At 39.1% G+C, this 19,393-nt stretch overlaps 2 protein-coding genes across 4 annotated transcripts in view; one reads left to right on the forward strand and one right to left on the reverse strand.

Moving 5' to 3' along the window:
* The window catches only part of LOC103132003 (trimethylguanosine synthase-like), a 33,063-nt gene extending 20,269 nt beyond the window's left edge, over window positions 1-12,794 (reverse strand). The window contains exons 1-2 of one of the 3 annotated variants that reach the window (XM_007543757.2): window positions 12,576-12,793; window positions 2,542-2,609 (exon numbers count right to left, since the gene is read on the reverse strand). In XM_007543757.2, coding sequence (XP_007543819.1) covers window positions 2,542-2,609; window positions 12,576-12,667 — 160 coding nt within the window. In that variant the 5' untranslated portion in view covers window positions 12,668-12,793. Of the gene's footprint in view, window positions 1-2,541; window positions 2,610-12,575 lie in introns of all 3 variants that reach the window. The other 2 variants (XM_007543756.2, XM_007543758.2) reach the window with 2 other exon arrangements.
* A 3,237-nt stretch (window positions 12,795-16,031) lies between these two features.
* Window positions 16,032-17,499, forward strand: LOC103132005 (XK-related protein 4-like). The gene has a single exon (XM_007543759.2). The coding sequence runs from the start codon at window positions 16,463-16,465 to the stop codon at window positions 17,165-17,167; it is 705 nt and encodes a 234-aa protein (XP_007543821.1). The 5' UTR covers window positions 16,032-16,462; the 3' UTR covers window positions 17,168-17,499.
* The last annotated feature ends 1,894 nt before the right edge of the window (window positions 17,500-19,393 follow it).

Below are 19,393 nucleotides of genomic sequence, written 5' to 3' on the forward strand. Positions count from 1 at the left end.
GGCTAGTACCTTCCTTAAGTGTAAATGGTAACCAGTGCAGTGAGTGTAACCAGTTATTTAGATAATTGCCTGGACTTGTTCTTATTTTATTTTACTTTTAGTTATTGAATGTTTTTATTTGCATTGTTGTATTGGTAAGAATATATTTTTCTTATACAGTAATTTGTTAAATATGTATGTGCTTCATACTATTGTGTATGATTTATGTATGCTGCATTTTGAAAAACTCAAACATATATTTTAAAAAAAGTGAATCACAGCAACGTCATCAGCTGGTGTAAAGCTGAACTGATACGGTGAAGCTACCAGTAGCAGGAGTGTGGAGCTGCGGCAAGAAGCTAACAAACACTGAAGAGAAGAAGAAGAGTTGCCATCGATACAGTTGCAGCCAGGCATGTTTTAATGTTACACAATACAGTTTTAGCAAGTTGCTCAAAGTCTAAACTGGTATTGTTGTGCATTTAAGATGTAAAGTTTACCTTCGAGCCAACGACCCCCAAAGAAATCCCAGCACCCCCTTTCGTAAAAATTTCCGCCAGTGCCCCCTGCCGTCCTCTGAACGCCCCCCGGGGGCGGTACCGCCCCTGTTGAGAACCGCTAGTCTAGAATCTGAATGTCGACGAAAGAAATCAGTTCGTGTGTGGCGTATTGCTTGCAGAATTTTAAGGGATTTCATATCTGGAGTTGGAATGTTCGTGATCGTAGAGTGTGATGGGGAAAACATCACTCTACGATCAAAAAAGCTATACCTATGATTTTCAATCGGTTAGTGTGTAGTCTCTCAGGTTTCAAAAATCAGCATACAATTCTAAAATCGTGTAGTGTGAACTGGGCTTAAGATAAAAGGCCTAAGCACCTTTGGCCTTAAAGCCCACTTCACACTACATGATTTTAGAATTGTCTGCCAATTTTCGAAATATGAGAGACCACGTACGAGCTGACAAAAAATCTTATGTACAATGGGTTTGATTGGGTACGATTGTGCAGTGTGTGGTCCAGCCACACTGCAAGAGCACACACAAACCAATTTCTCTCACCAACATTCACATTCCAGACAGAAAATCCTGTAAAAACCCACTATAATCACACTTGAATTTAGAGTAAACAAACATGGCTAATGACGTAAAAGCAATACCGATAGTTTGTGAGCTTATTTAAAGCATAAAAGATGTAACAAAAAAAAAGGCGTTGAATTAAAGAGTGGAGAGGGCATGAGCAGATCCTTTATTTGGTGCACTATGGAGGTGAGTTTATTTTTTTCATGTTGTTTCCAAATATCATCTCTGATATCCATTGAACTCTCTGTTGCACCATGTCAGCTGTTTGGGATTCCCCTCCGAACTTATGTCACTGCGCTTTCTGATTGGCTACCTGTCACATTCAACAGGCTACGTTCTCGCTCCCAGTCAGGGTAAACCCCACATACTGCAGTGATAAACTGGCCAAGATGTTGATCCAACATGTTGAATATGCCAGATTTTAGATTGGAGCAGTTCCTACGTTCTACCGACTGGACGCAATGTGTTGATACATACCACACACTACAGGATGATCGGTTACAATTATCGCAAGCCACAATCTTAGGACATTGGACGTTCTAAGATTGTTGTAAGGGGAAAATTGGGACAAAAAATTGTGTAGTTTGAACTGGGCTTAAGAGAGCTCCTAATGCTTGGTTGACACGACAAGACTTTAAAATAGCTGTCCAATTTTCAAAACCTGAAAGAATAAAACATCTTAGGTATAGCGGGTTTGGTTGATCAGTGTGTGGTGTTAAGCCACACGGCAGCTACACACCACACACAGACAAACATTCAGCTCACACCTAGCAACAAGGTCAGCCTGCACTTGCCAGTTTAATATTGCACTAGTTAAGGCAGCGCAGAAGCTCTCACCCTGCCCCACCATGTTGTTGTGTAATGGATGGTTGTACTGGAACTGCAATTTCATTGTCTTTCTGACAATGACAATAAAATTCTTCTGATTCTGATTAAACATTGATCTGTTGCTGTTTAGTTATGACGCGCTGAGCGGCTAACGTTGTACCTGTTGATCGCTTGTAAAGTCAATCTAATCTTCTTGTAGTCCAAATTCCAAATTTGTTCCAGTCAGATAAACCATTTGTGAACAAAATCCATTTATTCCACTATACACTGCCACAGTGTCAACAATGACTCCGCCATAGCGGTCAAAAACTTGTAAGCCCTTCCGGGTTCAACACCTGTCAACTACCTGTCACCTCTTGGTGGTTCATATACCGGAGCCGACAGCCCCATCTAGTGACCAAAAAACAAAAAACAAAAATACACATAATTGGCTCCAATACAGCCAGACCAAGCAACAGGGTCAATAAACGGGGTCAAACACAACACCTCACTAGGATAAGAATTTCTGTCATTTCCTAGAACAGAGTTGCTCTCTGAAGCCAGAAGTCACTGGCAGGCCTTTGTGGCTAAGACAGGAGTTCTCTAAGGCAACTCTGAGAATACAGGCCCTGGTTAATTCTACAGAACACTAAGTGATAAATATAACATACAGTACCTTGCACTTCAGTAACTTCTCTGCCAGATGAAAGGAGTCTGTTATCAGAGCGATACAGCTCTCTGTCCCTGTTGAAAGGCAGACATACAAAGACAGTCAATGAAGACAAAGAGTCCATATACATGAGCCAGATCTGTGACACATTAAGGGTTTCTTAGGTTAACTCAGTGTTTCTCAACTCTGGTCCTCACCGCCCCCCTGCTCTGCATTTTTTAGATGTGCCTCTATTCCAGAACAGCTGATTCAAATGATTGCATGACCATCAACTACTGCAGAAGCCTGTTAATCACCCAGAGATACAATTCAGGTGTGTGGCAGAAGGGAAATACCTAAAACATGCAGGACAGGGGGGCGGTGAGGACCAGGGTTGAGAAACACTGGGTTAACTGCTGAAATATTTATTCCACTTTTTGCGTCACTACTCTTTGGATTTCTTTGAGTAATAGGCTAAACTATATTTAGCCTATACAAAATGTTCAGTCCTTTAATGTTTTATTAATGTTTATTAATGTTTGTTGTGTAATGGGTTTGATGAAAAAAAACCAGGAGTGGATTAATTATCACATTTGAAAAATTGGAACTCAAAGTAAACACACAGCTTACCTAGAAAGAACTGGTCACTACATGTGACTTTCCATTTTAATTACATACGTGACCAGCCATAGCCAAAGACTTAAAAAAGAAATATCAAGCAATGGAAGATGATTGTCCTTTATTTATTTATTTTTTTTAAATAAAAAGGCAATATGAATTAAAGACGGATGAAAAAAATCATGTTTATATTTGGACAAAAGCAGGCAACCAAGAATATAATTAATAAACTTGCTGGTGATATGTGTAGTAGCAACTGTAAAACAAAGCTCCTTCGGGGGAATCCCAAGGCGTTCCCAGGCCAGCCAAGAGACATAGTCCCTCCAGCGTGTCCTGAGTCTTCACTGGGGCCTCCTTCCGGTGGGATGCGCTCGGAACACCTCACCAGGGAGGCGTCCAGGAGGCATCCTGACCAGATGCCCAACCCACCTCAACTGGCTCCTCTTGACGTGGAGGAGCAGCGGCTCTACTCTGAGTCCCTCCCGGATGACTGAGCTGCTCACCCTATCTCTAAGGGAGAGCCCAGACACCCTGCGGAGAAAACCCATTGCAGCCGCTTGTATCCGTGATCTCGTTCTTTCGGTCAAGACACAAAGCTCATGACCATAGATGAGGGTGGTAAAGCAGATCCACCGGTAAATCGAGAGCTTCGCTTTTTGACTCAGCTCTCTCTTCACCATGACCGACCGGTACAGCGCCAGCTTAAAACAAAACCCGCAACAAATATGCCTGTCGACCTCCTGCTCTCTTCTTCATCATTCGTGAACAAGATCCCAAGATACTTAAACTCCTCCACTTGGGGAAGGACATCCCCTCCGACCCAGAGAAGGCACTCTACCCTTTTCCAGCTCAAGACCATGGCCTCGGATTTGGAGGCACTGAGACTCATCCCGGCCACTTCACACTCGGCTGCGAACTGCTCCAGTGAGAGCTGCAGATCACGACTTGGTGAAGCCAAAAGAACCACATCATCCACAAAAAGCAGAGATGTGATCCTAAGGTCACCAAAACGGATCCCCTCAACACCTCAGCTGCACCTAGACATTCTGTCCATGAAAGTAATGAACAGAATCGGTGACAAAGGGCAGCCTTGGCGGAGTCCAACTCTCACCGGAAATGAGTCCGACTTGCGGACCAGACTCTGACACCGGTCATACAGGGACCTAACAGCCCGTATCAAAGGCCCCGGTACCCCATACTCCTGGAGAATCCCCCACAAGATCCCCCCGAGGGACACAGTTGGACACCTTCTCCAAGTCTACAAAACACATGTAGACCAGTTGGGTGAACTCCCATGCACCCTCCAGGACCCTGCTGAGGGTGTAGAGATGGTCCAGTGTTCCACGACCAGGACGAAAACCACACTGCTCTTCTTGAATCCGAGGTTCAACTATCCGACCAACCCTCCTCTCCAGGACCCCTGAATAGACCTTACCACGGAGGGTTAAGAGTGTGACCCCTCTGCAATTGAAGCACACCCTACGGTCCCCCTTTTTGAACAGGGGGACCACCACCCCAGTCTGCCAATCCAAGGGAACTGCCAACTGTGTCCAAAAGCAGCATAAAAACGGATCCCCAGGTCAGTGATCAAAGATGAAAAATAATACAAGCTTAAAGCAGTCAGCAAAAGTAGACTTCTCCCATCACCCACTCACTAAAGTCACCAGGTGAGCAACAGGTGATCTACAATTACCAACACCACATGATCCAGAGCTACACCTATCCACCACAATTTGCCTTTCTGAAGATCAAAATAGGATATTCATGTTTTCCAATTAAATAAGAATCTATATAGATCCAAAATATTAAACAATGAAACCATTTTATTCTAAAAATTAAATAACAATATTTATTGTTCTTAATTTAAAAAAACAAAAATAAAGTTTTTTTTTCCTATATGAAAAACTCAGATTCCTAAAAGAAAGCCAAGTGTTTGATCACTGACGTATAGACTAGGCTGCTGTTCAATTGTCTCCAGGGTAAGTGAAGATTTTCAGAAGTACAAGATATTTGGACTGGAACTTTAGTTTTCATCTTTGGCGATAATGTTCAGCCCACATGCATGCCAACAGACTTAAATCTTGAATAAATCAAATTCTTAACATGCATTAATAGCAACAATACTGACAATCAATCTGGTCTGGTTGTACATCTGCTAGGTTGTATATATGTTAGGTTAGGAACATCATGGTCACTGGACCATATCGAACTCAACATGGTAGTTGCTACTCAACACAAAATGCATGGCTTTACATGTTTGGAGTTCTCTCATTACCACATTATATTGGTGTTGTAGACATGGGTGTTGATAAGTTAAATCCAAAGAGAGCTCCATATAGAAGTTGTGCCGTTTCTGATTCTTGATGTTTGCAAACCCTTCACAGTAAAAGTGGCAATAAACTCTGTGGCAGGGTTTCCCCCAATGTATTATAGGCCTGGCAGGCCAAAATGCTTTACGTGCCCCCCTGCCAGCTTAGCATTGTGTGCTTTTGTTTTTATTAAAAAGGAAAAACAAATTATTTTTAATATTTCATTTATTTATTTATAAGCTAGACTGCAAGCGTCTCTTCTGCAGTGAACATTTCACTGGGAGGGCAGAATTATTGCTGAAAGAAAGATGGGTTTATAGTTTTTAATAGGGGTGCACCGATTGCAGTTTTCTGGCCAATCGCTGATTACCAATCTTTAAAAAACTTAACCTGCCAAATGTCAAACCATCTTTGTGTAGCTAGCTATAGATAAGCGTTTCTCAAACTTGTTCAGACTGAGGACCACTTAACAATCAGTCACGGACCACCTATTGCCCCCGCAATAACATATGATGCAACCTGAAATTAAAATATTAGTCTTCTAACTATTGTTATTTTCTTTGTTCTTCATAATGAGAAGAGTGGTGCTGTTAGGTAAATGTGACTGGCCAAGACAAAGCCATGAACAGGTCAACTTGGGCAATTTGAGTTATTTACAGATTTTGAAAGTGTCTATGCTTTCCAATGATGTCAAATACATGGAAATAAAAAAAAGAAGTTGTTCTTTACTACTAAGTAGGCCTGTCACGATAACAATTTTTGCTAAGCGATTAATTGTCTAAAAAAATATTGCGATAAACAATAATATTGTTTCAAGACCAGTTGACACTGATTTAATGGAAATTACTAATAATGCATGTGATTTCCTGCCATAGATAGATGCACTTTATTTTCAAAAGAACACATAACACTGGAACTGATCAACTAAATAAACAAAACAACCAAAAAGAAAAAGAAAATTGATTCTCAGTCTCCATTAACAAAAAACGTACTTGAAAAAAACTAAAGAACATAAAGCCAAAGTGGAACATAAAGCCAAAGTGCATAATCTGCACTCTTCAACCAAAAGAGTGCAGATTATGAATGTTGTATTGGCCTTCAGTAGTCACTAGATTTAAATAGAGAAGATGGGCACATCCTGGAGCAATAGTTCACACTACACAATTTTTTGCCCATATTTTCCCCTTACGATAATCTTAGAACGTTGGGCATTCCAAGATTGTCGCTGGTGATTTCGTAACCGATCACCGATCATCCTGCAGTGTGTGGTGTGTTACGGTAGATCGTTGTCGTGGCTGCTCCCATCTAAATCGGGGGTTTTCCCCAACTGGGAGCTTAACGCAGCCTGTTGAATGTGACAGGTAGCCAATCAGAAAGCGCGGACTCTCCTCCGTGCTCTCTGAGGGGAAATTACGAGGGGAATCCCAAACAGCTGACATGGCGCAACCCGAAGTCCAGTGGACATTGGAGATGATATGTGGAAACAACATTAATATTTATTCAACATTTCGTGCAAAGAATATAGAAATTACAAGGGAATGAGTTAGAGCCAAATTGCTACCGCAATTGATAAACCCGGTAAGTTTTCAGCTGTTCTTCGTTAACGTGACATAAATAGGTTACAATGATTTTAATTCAGTCAGAACTTTACGCTGACTCTAGCTACATGCATCACAGGTAGATTGTAGTAAAGCATTGATTAATGCCCAATTTTAAAATTAGTTAACTGGACTTGTAGCCATTATTTTGTGCCCCTGTGGCTGGACACCACATGGCATGATGAAGCCGATTGAACCGTTATACCTAGGATTTCTGTCGGCTAATGTGTGGTCTCAGGTTTTGAAACTGGGCCGACAATCGGCTGACAACCCGTGTAGCGTGAGCTGGAAAGGAAATAGGGAGGGTCAGTGGAGAGCTCCGGAGCTGAGCCTTTTTTCATTCATTGTGTAATCAACAGAAAGAAAAAGGCAGGAAGAGACAATAAAGGCGATAATTAAAATGAGGTTGATTTATGGTGCAATTAATTGATTTATCGTTTATCGCGACAGGCCTACTACCAAGTGTTATATGCATTAGGGCTGTGGTAAACAAATATTTTAGTAATCGAGTAATCTATCAATTATTCCTACGATTATTCGGGTAATCGGATAAAAAACAAGATAAAATAAAACATTGGTAAATCTAACATAGCAACAGTATTACTATAACATATCATTATCAGTCCAATTTTTCCACATTTGAGCTTCCCTAACAATTACTTACTTTTCTGTAGTTTAGAAAATTAACTTGTAACAATAATAGCTCACTTTAAGTTAACCTGAAGAAAAATTATGCAAAAATCTGAAATTATATTCAATGTAATAATAAAGAGGCACCCTCACAAATAGCCTGCCTCTTTGTGAGGAGGCTATTATGAAAAAATGTCTATTCTCCAAATTTTGGTTTATGCATCATCTTCTGCCAGTTTTAATAGATGAACTCTCACCTTGCCCAGCCATTTATAGCATTTGTGTTCATGTTAGCAACGGGATTTGACACGGTCTGCATTCGTCACACACAGAAACACATCTCCCAGGTATGTATACAGTTCCCCTTGGTTGAAATATGGCCATCAGATACCATTCCCCCACTGTAAAACAGGGAGAACGGTATCTGATGGGTGAAATATGGCGATCAGATACCGTTCCAACTGTAAAACAGGGAGAATGGTATTTGATGGGTGAAAAATGGCCATCAGATACTGTTCATCCCCTTTAACATAGGGGAAACGGTGTCCGATGGGTGATTTTAACATAGGGGAAACAGGTATCTGATGTGTGAAATATGGCCATCAGATACTGTTCCCTACCCCTTAAAACAGGGGGAACGGTATCTGATGGGTGATCTTTCAGTCATCTGATACCGTTCCCTCAATTTACCACATGGGGAATGGGATCGGATGGATCGGATGGATGGATGGATGGATGGAATTTTTTAATCATAAACAGTACCGGTTACATTATGTGGAAAAAGGAACCATGAATTCACCTTAATTTAGACAAAAACTTGTTTTTAATAACTTTTTCCAAGAAGAAAACTAAACAAAACAGGCATTGTGCAAATTGTACTGCTATTGATACTATCTTTAACAGACTGATAACATATGAAGGCTCTGAAGAGGCTAAATAATGCAAAGAACCAAAATAAAACCTCTCACTATTGCCAAAAAAATGAAAGTATAAAACATTCAAAGGCAAATACAGGTTCCATTACAATAAACAATCCAGAGTTACTGAATGGGAGGAGATCGATTATTTCAGAGATTATCTGTCTCAAGTTAGGACAACTAAAGTTTTAATATGTATGTAAAATTTATTTTTTTAGGTTAGATGCTGCAGCTTTAAGCAGAGGTTCGGTGTGAGAGTCACTACCAGGTGCAGCAGAAGCGGCGCTCCGTCTGTCAAATATTACTACCTGTAGCTTGTAGCAGCCGTTCAACAGCGAGAGCAGAACCAGCGTCTTAATTCGCAGCTCAAAGACGTAAATAATTTTGCAGGTTATTTGTTTAGCTTTCTGACCATCATGCTAATCCGGGTGAGTGTTTATAGCTGTGCGCTGCTTTACCTGCTATCTGATCCTCCAAATGTCTTTTTTACTGCAGTGAGCCTCGATGTAGCCAAACTCCGTCAAGTATGGCATTGTTTTTATGCTTGTTGATCCATAAAAACGTCGTGTTGATACATTTTGACGTGCTTCAATTTTCCGCAGCAACATGCAAACTTCCCCATTCACTCAGTGCGTTATAGTTCAACATCGCTTGGGATTTGTTGCTACGCGTTTGCGCAGAGTGAAGGAAAGAGGAGACCAGCTGCACAGGCCGGCTGGGAAATGAGATGCAGGTGATCGGTTTGTGTGATCGGCAACAGAAACCGTGATTGGCGATCACCGATCATACACTTTTTCACGGAAATCGGCCGATTATGATTGGTGGCCGATCAATCGGCACACCTCAATTATTTAGTTTGGTTAAGAATTATTATTGCACTGTCAATAAATTACTTCTAATAAATAGATGTTCTTAGTTGCCAAAGGAACACAGTAACACCTTCATGAGCTCAGAGGTTAAAACTGATGAATAAAGAGGATGGATGCTCTCTGCTAAAATATTTCTTGCCATCTTTCATGTTCTTTCAGCAAACAGTTGAGACTGAGCTGTTTTTGGTTTCACCACTATTTAACCTGCCATTCAAAATATTCTTAAAAGATTGTCTGTTAGTCTCCAGTCGAGGAGATGAAAAGTTAAAGCTTGAGTTAAAATGTTGTTTTAACTTGAGATGAGTTAAAACTCAAGTTAAAATGATTCGTTTCAACATTTTAACTCAACAATCTCTACCTAACTAGAGGTTGTACACAACCTCAAGTTGGGTAACCCCAAGGTCTTCTTAAAAGGTAGAGTCTTTGAGAACAGTTCTTAAAAATATAGTCAGTGTTTTCAGTAAAGGTGAGCTAACTGTCCAGGAATGACACAAGGAATTTAAAATTTGCCAGTTACAACAGGTTGGCCATCAAGTGAAACTGGAATCACTTTCAGTTCTTGTTTATCTAATTTAATTAGCTCTACTTCAGTAAGAAAATGAAAAAAAAATGTTTTATAAGAATTTATCTTTTACGGTACCAGTAATGCCAGAATTAATAGTAAATAACAAAGACGTTGTGGTATTCTGATTTAGCAATGTAATTATATTTATTGTGTTACCACCCCCACGCCACTAGAGGCAGTCGCAAGCCCAAAAAGATGCGACTAAGGAGCAGATTTAGAAGTAGGCTACACCGAAAGCTACAGAATTTGCTAAAAAACTGTGAGCTGTCACAAAGTAAATAAAAGAAAGAAGTTCAAATACATTCTGAGAGTGAAACTCCTTCCTAAAGGTGAAAATATGTCACAGATTTAAAAAGAAAATAAAAACGCAAGTATAGGAAAATAGTGCCCCCTTCACTTCCGGATTGCAATGGTCTCATTTCCAAATAAGGTACAAGACTGACAAGTGGTCCGTCCCCGCCCCTTTCTGTTTGCTGCAGCGAGGTCCTTCTCGACAAGCGCGCCGAAACAAGCGCGTGCTTGCTACGCGCGTGCTTTCTTAGTGCTCATAACAGCACACGTGTATTTTGCTGCGTGGGCGGGGCGGAGCGCAAGAAGACGCAGGGGGAACCGTATCTGATGGGGAAACGCGGCTTGACGCAACACGTGGATGATATGAAATTTATTTTCTGGCATTTTTAGTAAAGCTATGCATCTAAAGCAAAGCCGCCCGCAGTGTTCAGTCTATCCACTCACCTGTATAAATAATCCCGCCGTTCGCTCTGAATCAGCAGCTCCGGGAGGAGAAAAGCTGCCGTACTCCAAGCATTGCTCCCGTAATTTTAAGGATGTGTATTGGTCCCCCGAAAAACGACAAAAACCCATGAATCAGTAAAATCCTCCCAGACCGAACTTGAAAACTGGACATTATGCTGTCCGCCTGTGTTGTTGACGAAAGCTAAGGGTTAGCGCTTAGCTTTCGTCAACAACACATGCGGAAGTGAGAGTGCGGCGGAACGCAAATAACGACCCGGCCGGACCACGGTGCGCTAAATAAGACATAATTTAAGAGACTTCGTGGTAGATAAATTTTCCTTGAGGAATTTTAATAATCGAGGTACTCGAATCACTCGAGGAATCGTTTCAGCCCTAATGTGCATTAATAATATGTAGGGCTATTTGTGATTTACAAACACAATTAAAGAAAACTAGACTTCAGTTGCAGAAACAAAAAATAATAATTTTCTTCACCAATAAATATAAAAATAATTAACCAGTTTCTATCAATTGTTTTTATCCATTGTGTTTAATTTAATAAATTTTAATTAAATAAAAATTACAATAGAGCATCATGAGCAAGCAAAGTAAACTGCTGTACAGTCTTTCTCAAACTGTGGTCCCCGGACCACTGGTGGTCCGCGAGGTACTGCATGTAATTGATATTTGCCGTGATGTGAGCTCAAAGTGCAACGCTACAGCTAGGTTACCAAATAATTGTGTTAAATATAATGATGGAAAACTGGCTTAAAACCGCCGGATCACACAAAAGAAAAGCTGCATGTACCGGTGGAAAGAAAACAACTCCAGGAGTACTTATATGATCAGAAGAAGCTAAGCCATAGCTGCTAAGTGATGATGTGTCGTTCACTAGCGATTGGATTGCTTTGAACGGCTCTATGCAGTGAGCGGTAGGACCCACTGTTCTCATGATGCTCTAGTTATGATGCTTTTTATTTAATTAAAAATTATGAAATGAAATTAATTAAACACAATAGATAAATACAAATGATAGAAATTGGTTAATTATTTTAATATTTAATGGTGAAGAAAAGGAATTATTTTGTTTCTGCAACTGCAAGACAACAACGTGAAGGTTCTGGAGTGGCCCAGTCAAAACCCAGACTTCCATCCCATAGAAAATTTGCGGAAGGACTTGAATACGGCTGTTCACAGTTGATCTCCCCCCAACCTGACAGGTTGAAGAAATAAATGAGCAGCTAACTGAGAGTGGTCCACTCTGACTCCCTACTGCGGCGGCAGCCACAGAAACATCTACTAAATACAGAGTAGAAGGGGGTAGGTGTTTATACAATCACTTACGTTAAATATTTTTTTACTTAAGTGTCATTATTTTATAGAAATCAGTTTTCACTTTGACAATAAAATCATTTTTTCTCAAAAGATTCCAAATTTTGTTAATCATGATTAAAAGCAGGAAGGAGTAGAACATCCAAGGAGGTGAATATTTTTACAGGCACTATATTATCCTCGAAATTATACGAAGATGAAATCGACTTTTAATAAGAACTCTTTCTTTCCTACCCCCATCCCCCAGAAGCAAAAACAAATGCTGTAAAACATTTTTACTGCATTGAATAATAAAATGTAGCCAGTAAAAAATGCCTTCTAATTAAATTTTAGCATGGTAATTCCACATATACTAAAGGTTGATCTAGCCTATGTACTGCGTCCTAAACGCATTATTGAGCATAGAAACAAAAAGGTATTACACCGTAAAACCGGAAGAGAAGGAAACTTTATGCCGTTTTCAAAAAAGGAACATGAGAAATTCTCACCCCACGAAGGCTCTGGAGCACCGAAGGAGAACAGCATCGTCCTTCTCAGGTGTTTGACTGATGGAGAAAATAACGTCCGCCACCACCGTCATTTCTCTTCTTTCCAGCGTCTACGCGCTCAGCTCAAAATTTCAGACGCACAATTTATTCGGCGACAAATAAAGAGACCCAACATGCAACATTGGGTTTTATTTCTTCTTCTGGTGCTTTATGGCGGCTGGCAGAACAACTATAAGATGCTTTACCGCCTCCTACTGGACTGGAGTGTGGAAAGCAAGTCAACAGAACAATGAAATAGAACCTCTCTAAAAGATTAGTTTTTCCCCCCCTTCTTCCGTCGAAAATGTTTCGGTTTTAATTTCTCAATGTATCTTTAAACTACCTAGTTCATATGCATTGCATTCCATGAAAACATGCTGTACAAATTCAGGCATGCTGCAGTAATCACATATGCCTGTTTTATGTCCATTGATCATTTGTTTTGTTATGATCTGTTACCTACTTTAAAACCAAGACATATAATAATTTATGCCTATATTATCTCCTATTTTCTTGAATGCTTCATAAATATCATAATGGCCTACAATTGCCTTTATTTATCATTTACTATCTAATATTCTTAGAAAATGTTTAGCAGATAATTATTAAAAATTATTTTGCATTTCTTGCTTGGTGAAATTAAAACATCTTTACTTTTAAGATTTCAATGATTCTGGTAATCTCTGCATCCTAGTGTCCCTCCATGTTCAGCAATCTAAAAAAAAATGTTACTGCTACCATTTTAGTGTAATGCATAACTAGAAATGACAGCATATGAGATGCATAATAATGTATACATCTGCAAATCAGTTGTTAAAATTCTCATTCTGTATGACAAAAGGCATGCTTGTTATTTTTAGTTAGTTCACATTATGGTACTGTACATTACTCAAGTGTCTGTTGTAAATATATGAATGCATTTACATTAGGATGCAGAGAGTCAGAGTGAGGGAGAGACAGTAACATACATCAGTACATATGTTTAATTAAATGTTGGATGGATATTGTGATTTAATACTATTGTAATTTTTTATGTATTTTTCTGCAATTGTTCTTTGCTGTCTGCAAAGCAAATTGCCCCTTAACAATAAAGTTTATCTATGTCTATATAACAACAGTTATTTTAATCTTATAATTCATTACGGTATTTCTTCAATTTCACCTTGTAATGTCACTGCTGGAAGTGTTATTGCTTACATTACTGATCAAGCTGCAATTGGTCTGTTAGGAAAATTATTATTAAGAAAATAATCAAGGCAGAATCAAATCAAAAGAATACTCACAAAATGAGTTTAAATGCTACTTGATCAAGAAGTATAAAATGAGGTGCTCTTACTATTTATGCTACTTTATAGTATGGGGTTCCATTTGTGTCAAAAATTATGGGGTTCCATTTGTGTCAAAAATAAGTAGAAGTCATATGTGTAAATGTTGGTCTATGTTGTTGTTATGTATGTTTGGTAGATGTCTATGGTCTTAGTATTTATGGATATGTCAATGTTGCATGTAAACATATCACCTATATGCATCATATGTAGGTTATGCATATGTTAGATATTGCATATGTAAATGTTGCATATATTATGTCTCTAGCTGCGTTGTGGTTATTACTTACTGTCATCTTGTCAATTTATCTCCAGTAAAGCAGGGAACCCCTTGCAGATGTGTTTTTTATGTTACTCCCCCCTGTTGTTGGTTCAAGGAGTTGTCTGAATTTCTTTAACTTTTGTGATTGATCAATGTCATTGGTCAATGCAGTTAGGTCATGTCATTGGTCCTTGTCGTTGGTCAGTGTTGCCTTAGTGTTTTCAAAATGTTTAGATTTTTACCTTGTATTTTCTTCAGGCATTAATCTACTGCTCCATCCTGCTTCCTCCTCAAAGCGCTTGGTGGTTCACTTAGGGACTATCAACAAATGTCCAAACCAAACACTCCTGACAAACAAATGTAAATAAATGGCTTGCCTTGTGACCAACTGACACAAAAAAGCGGTAATTAGGGTTACACGAGACACACTATTCTCTATTGAATTTTTAAGTCATGTTCAATATTTTTAATTATTTGAATATTAAATATGTTTTCTGCAATAGCTTCCAAGTCATGTGACCTATTGACTCAAAATCAGTGTGAAATTGTTCTACTAAAGCATGTAGATGAAGCACACTCATTTTTACTAAATTTTAACCTTTTATTGTTTTTACAATTTTTTGTCAAGATTTAGTCAAATTTTAATAAATGTATTTTAGCTATTTTTTGTCAAAATTTAGTAAATATAGTTTTTAGTAATTTTTTGTCAAAATTTAGTCCAAATTTTGAAAATTTTGACAAAAAAATCGCTATAACATATATTTACTACATTTTGACAACAAAATAGCTGAAAATATATTTATTAATTTTTGACATAATTTTGACAAAAAATTGCTAAAAATGTATTCACTAAATTTTGACTAAATTTTTACCAAAATATTGCTAAAAAATATATTTACTAAATTATTGACAAAAGATAAATAAAAAGGGTTAAAATGGAGTAAGAATGAGTGTGCCTCACCCACACACACTTTAGTAGAACAATGTCACACTGATTTTGAGTCAACAGGGCACATGACTTGGAAGCTATTGAAGAAAACATTCTATTATTTAAAATTAAAATTATTTTAAATACTGAATATGACTTTAAAAAAATCAATAGAGGATAGTATTTTGTGTAACCCTAATTAGCACTTTTTGTGTCAGTTGGTCACAAGGCAAGGCATTTGTTTACATTTGTTTGTCAGGAGTTTGGTTTGGTTCGGAAATTTGTTGACAGTCCCTAAGTGAACCTCCAAGCTCTTGAGGAGGGAGTATTTTCTTAATGCCTGAAGAAAATACAAGATAGAAGTCTAAGAATTTTGAAACTACTGATATTGAAAGACCAACATTTTTGTAATACCTAATAAACACTTTGATCAGAGATGTCCTACTTCAATACTTATAAATGGTGAAGAGAACAGGCAACAGCAACCCTGACCAACGACAAGGACCAATGACATGAACTAACAGCATGGACCAACGACATTGACCAATCACAGAAGACATTCAGACAACTCCTTGAACCAACAACAGTAGCATCACAAACACTGCTTTACTACAGATGAATTGACAAGATGACAGTAAGTAATAACCACAACGCAGCTAGAGACATAACATCTATGTATGCAGCGAACGCATATGCAACATCGACATATCCATAAAACACTACGACCACATCTACCAAAGACACATAGCAACGACATAGACCAACAACATCTACACATATGACTTCTACTTATTTTTGACACAAATGGCCTGTGGGTGTGCGCGTATGCGTGCGTGCTTGCGTGCGTGCGTGCGTGTGTGTGTAGTTTGGGTCCCAGGAGGGCGGGTGGTTGACATTCAGGGGGAAGAGTAGGAATGATGTCATTGTTTGTAGTCCGCTATAGAAGAACATGGCCGCAGCTTTCATCCTTTCTCTATCATTGTCAAATACTTAAATGCTAGTTGATAGTAGAATCCCACCAGGTAGGATTAAGGAAACAAGGCGGTGAATATCCTTTAACAGCTGGATAGCCGGCTGGATAGATGCTCATCAATCACTCAAAAATTAGACATAGACCTAAAACCTGGGGCAACAAGCACAATGCTACGCTCAGCCTGGATATCTGACTTTATCGTATATTATGAGAAGACAGCAGAGTAAAGGAGCAGGTGTGGTCTAGAAATGAAGAGTAAAGAAACACGTAAACGAGGTTTCGACGGACAAACGCTGCGCTAAAAAAGAACTGGGGAGGAAGAGCAGAAGAAATCTACCAGTTTAATATCTTCTGATTACAATGATGGCAGCTAAGTCGGATGGGGTCTTGAAATTAAAGAGGAGCGATGTGGCCTTCACGCCGTTGCAGAACTCCGAGCACTCCGGCTCGGTGCAGGGGCTGCACCTGGGACAACAGACCGACTCGGCATGCACCCTGAACGTGGATTTTCCGAACGGGGAATCTCAGTGCTGCGGTCGGGGCGGGTCCAACTCGCCTTGCTTCCGTCTAAGCAGAGAACAGCAAAAATATGTGATATGGGACTGCTTGTGGATTGTTGCCGCAGTGTCAGTTTATCTGGCTGATGTAGGAACCGACGTGTGGCTTTCAGTCGATTACTATCTTCGCCAGGACTATTGGTGGTTCGGCTTGACGCTTTTTTTTGTGGTGCTGGGTTCGTTTTCGGTCCAGCTGTTTAGTTTTCGATGGTTCGTCGCTGACTTCAGCACAGAGGACAACGTTGAATCTGCCGTCGGTTGCCCCCAGTTGGACGGGAGTAAGCTACTGCTGAGCGGCTCGGCCTCTCAAAGCGATGTTCCCGTTCAGCAGCACCCGACCACACCGCAGAGGCAGATGTCAACTGCCAGCAAGAACACTGCTAGTAACAGCACCGGCAGTACGGCGATTGGCAGAAGAGGCACGAAACGGTCGCCCTATTACTCAGTCTGTGTGTGGTTATGCCAGTCCATAATACACGTTCTCCAGCTGGGTCAGATATGGAGGTAAGGTGATCGGTGTTCTCAGCACAAATTCTCAGCACAAATCTTTTTCCCAAGTCGATAAATTTTTTGCAGCTTTGTGTCTTAGTTACATTTTTGTTTAATATATCTGGTTTGCTCGCTTTGATTTAGCTGGCTTTAGACACATCCTTGAGAAAGCAGTTTGACAATTAACAATTAACAATTAATTAGTTTGTACAAAAATCACATGTAAATGTTGTTGGAACTATCATGTCAGCCTAATATTGAAAATTAAAATTAGCTTCTCAGTAGAGTAAGGGAAAACAATGTCAGTAAAGTATTAACAAATCTCTGAGCTTTTTTGCAGTTTTGTAACCATGGTCAAGTGACCATGGTTACAAAACTGCAACTTTTCACCCCAACTAACTTCTACAGTCGTCTGTTGTTGCCCAAAATGATTTCACCCAAACTATTAAAAAGTTTTGCTTCTTCTATGTCTACATAGAAGAAGACTGAGTGCTGTCAGCAGGCCTACCAAGAAATCTTTATTAGATTGCCTTTTTGACAGGGCAAGTGGAGAACTGCTTCTTTCAAATTAAAAGTCTCAAGCATAGATACATATTGTCAAATTTAAGCTTAAAAATAGACATGTTGTCATGTCATTGTATCAATAACAAAGAATAAAAATACAAAGATAAAAACCCAAACACTACATATAGATATGAAATTAAGACAGCTTATGCTGTCAGGTAGAATGAGACAGGTCTAAGACCGGTTAGTGTTTTTTGTTGTGCAACTAAATCTCAGCTTAATTTAAACAGATGCACACTTAAACATTTAAACACAGTTCTTGCAATTTTAGACAAATAGAAAAACTATCAAAACTATCTTTTAAAGTAAGTATCTACCAAATAAACCTTGAAGTACATAAACCATGTAGACATTGTTTTGAAGTATTTTTCACAACAAAATACTGGGAATTTTTATGATCAGACTGCTAATTGATAAAGTTTTTCATTTCATGTCTTTGTTTCATGTTGCCACAGTTTAGCTCAGAAATGTGTTTTTTGTCAACAACAATAATCAAAAAAACGATTGTTCCAGTAGCAGCAGTGGTTATCTTTCTGAGTGTTGGGCAGTCATCTGGCACAGCATTGAAAACACCCTACACCCCCACTGTAGACCACCCTGGTGAAAAATAAATATACTAAGTATGTTAAATTTTAGTTACTTTAAGTCAGACTAATCATGAGNACTAACGTGATTTGGCAGATTAAAAAAAAAAAACCCAGCTGTGATTTGATTGATCAAATAATCATACAACAGATAAAAAGCTGTGGATCATGAGAGATTTGTTCATGTCAGCTGGGAGGTATGAAATGTGAGCAGCTGCTAACCTGAAATATGTTAAGTGTGTTTTAGCTGCGTGGCGTTCAGGGAGCGGAAAAAACGAAGGAACGCTGCTTTCAGGGACTTAGCTCAGATCATCAGGCAGACATAGAAGAGCAGAGAAAGCCCCCCTCTGGGTGGGCTTTATGTGGGAACAAGACCGTAATCAAACACAAGGACAGGGCCTAATTACCCCCCTCAGTCCCCGTCCTGCTGAGATCTCATCTCTGTCCCTGAATGACAGACTTCAGGACGGGTGACCTGTCCAAGCAGCAAGCACACACACACACACACACACACACGCACACACGCACACAGTGTGTATGAGCTGTAATAGGCTAAAGGATGCGGCAAAGTGTAAAATGAATCAAACTTTAACCCCAATTCCCTCATGTTTGGTAAATTTAAATAAATGTGTGACGTAAGTAAAACTAAGGGATAAAATTAGACAAATAATAACAGGAGGTACTACTTCTTCATATTGCAGTGAACAAAAAGAAAATGAAGATGATAATTTCAAGGCTGAAAAACATTTTTTTTTATTTTTTCAACTTTTCTGGCCACACTGTATCCAGGGAACGAAGCGAGTCTAAATATAGTTCCAAAAATAAACAACTGGCTTAATTAACCGACTGCTGAAACCCTATAAATGAACCAAATAAAGATAATGAATGTATTTGTTTGTTTTGTTGATTTTAATCCCACCATTACTTACAGTGAAAGAGACCGCAGTCTGTTCAGCCTTTCACTTTTTCTTTCCGTTGTTTTGTTTGATTTATATATATATATATATATATATATATAAAACTAACAATGGCGTTAAATGCATTTCTGGCATGAAGACTATGTTAAAAAAGGAAAAAGAAAGGAGTTTGGGAAGACA

This window comes from Poecilia formosa, unplaced genomic scaffold, assembly GCF_000485575.1.
Source record: "Poecilia formosa unplaced genomic scaffold, Poecilia_formosa-5.1.2 Scaffold898, whole genome shotgun sequence".
Taxonomy (NCBI): domain Eukaryota; kingdom Metazoa; phylum Chordata; class Actinopteri; order Cyprinodontiformes; family Poeciliidae; genus Poecilia; species Poecilia formosa.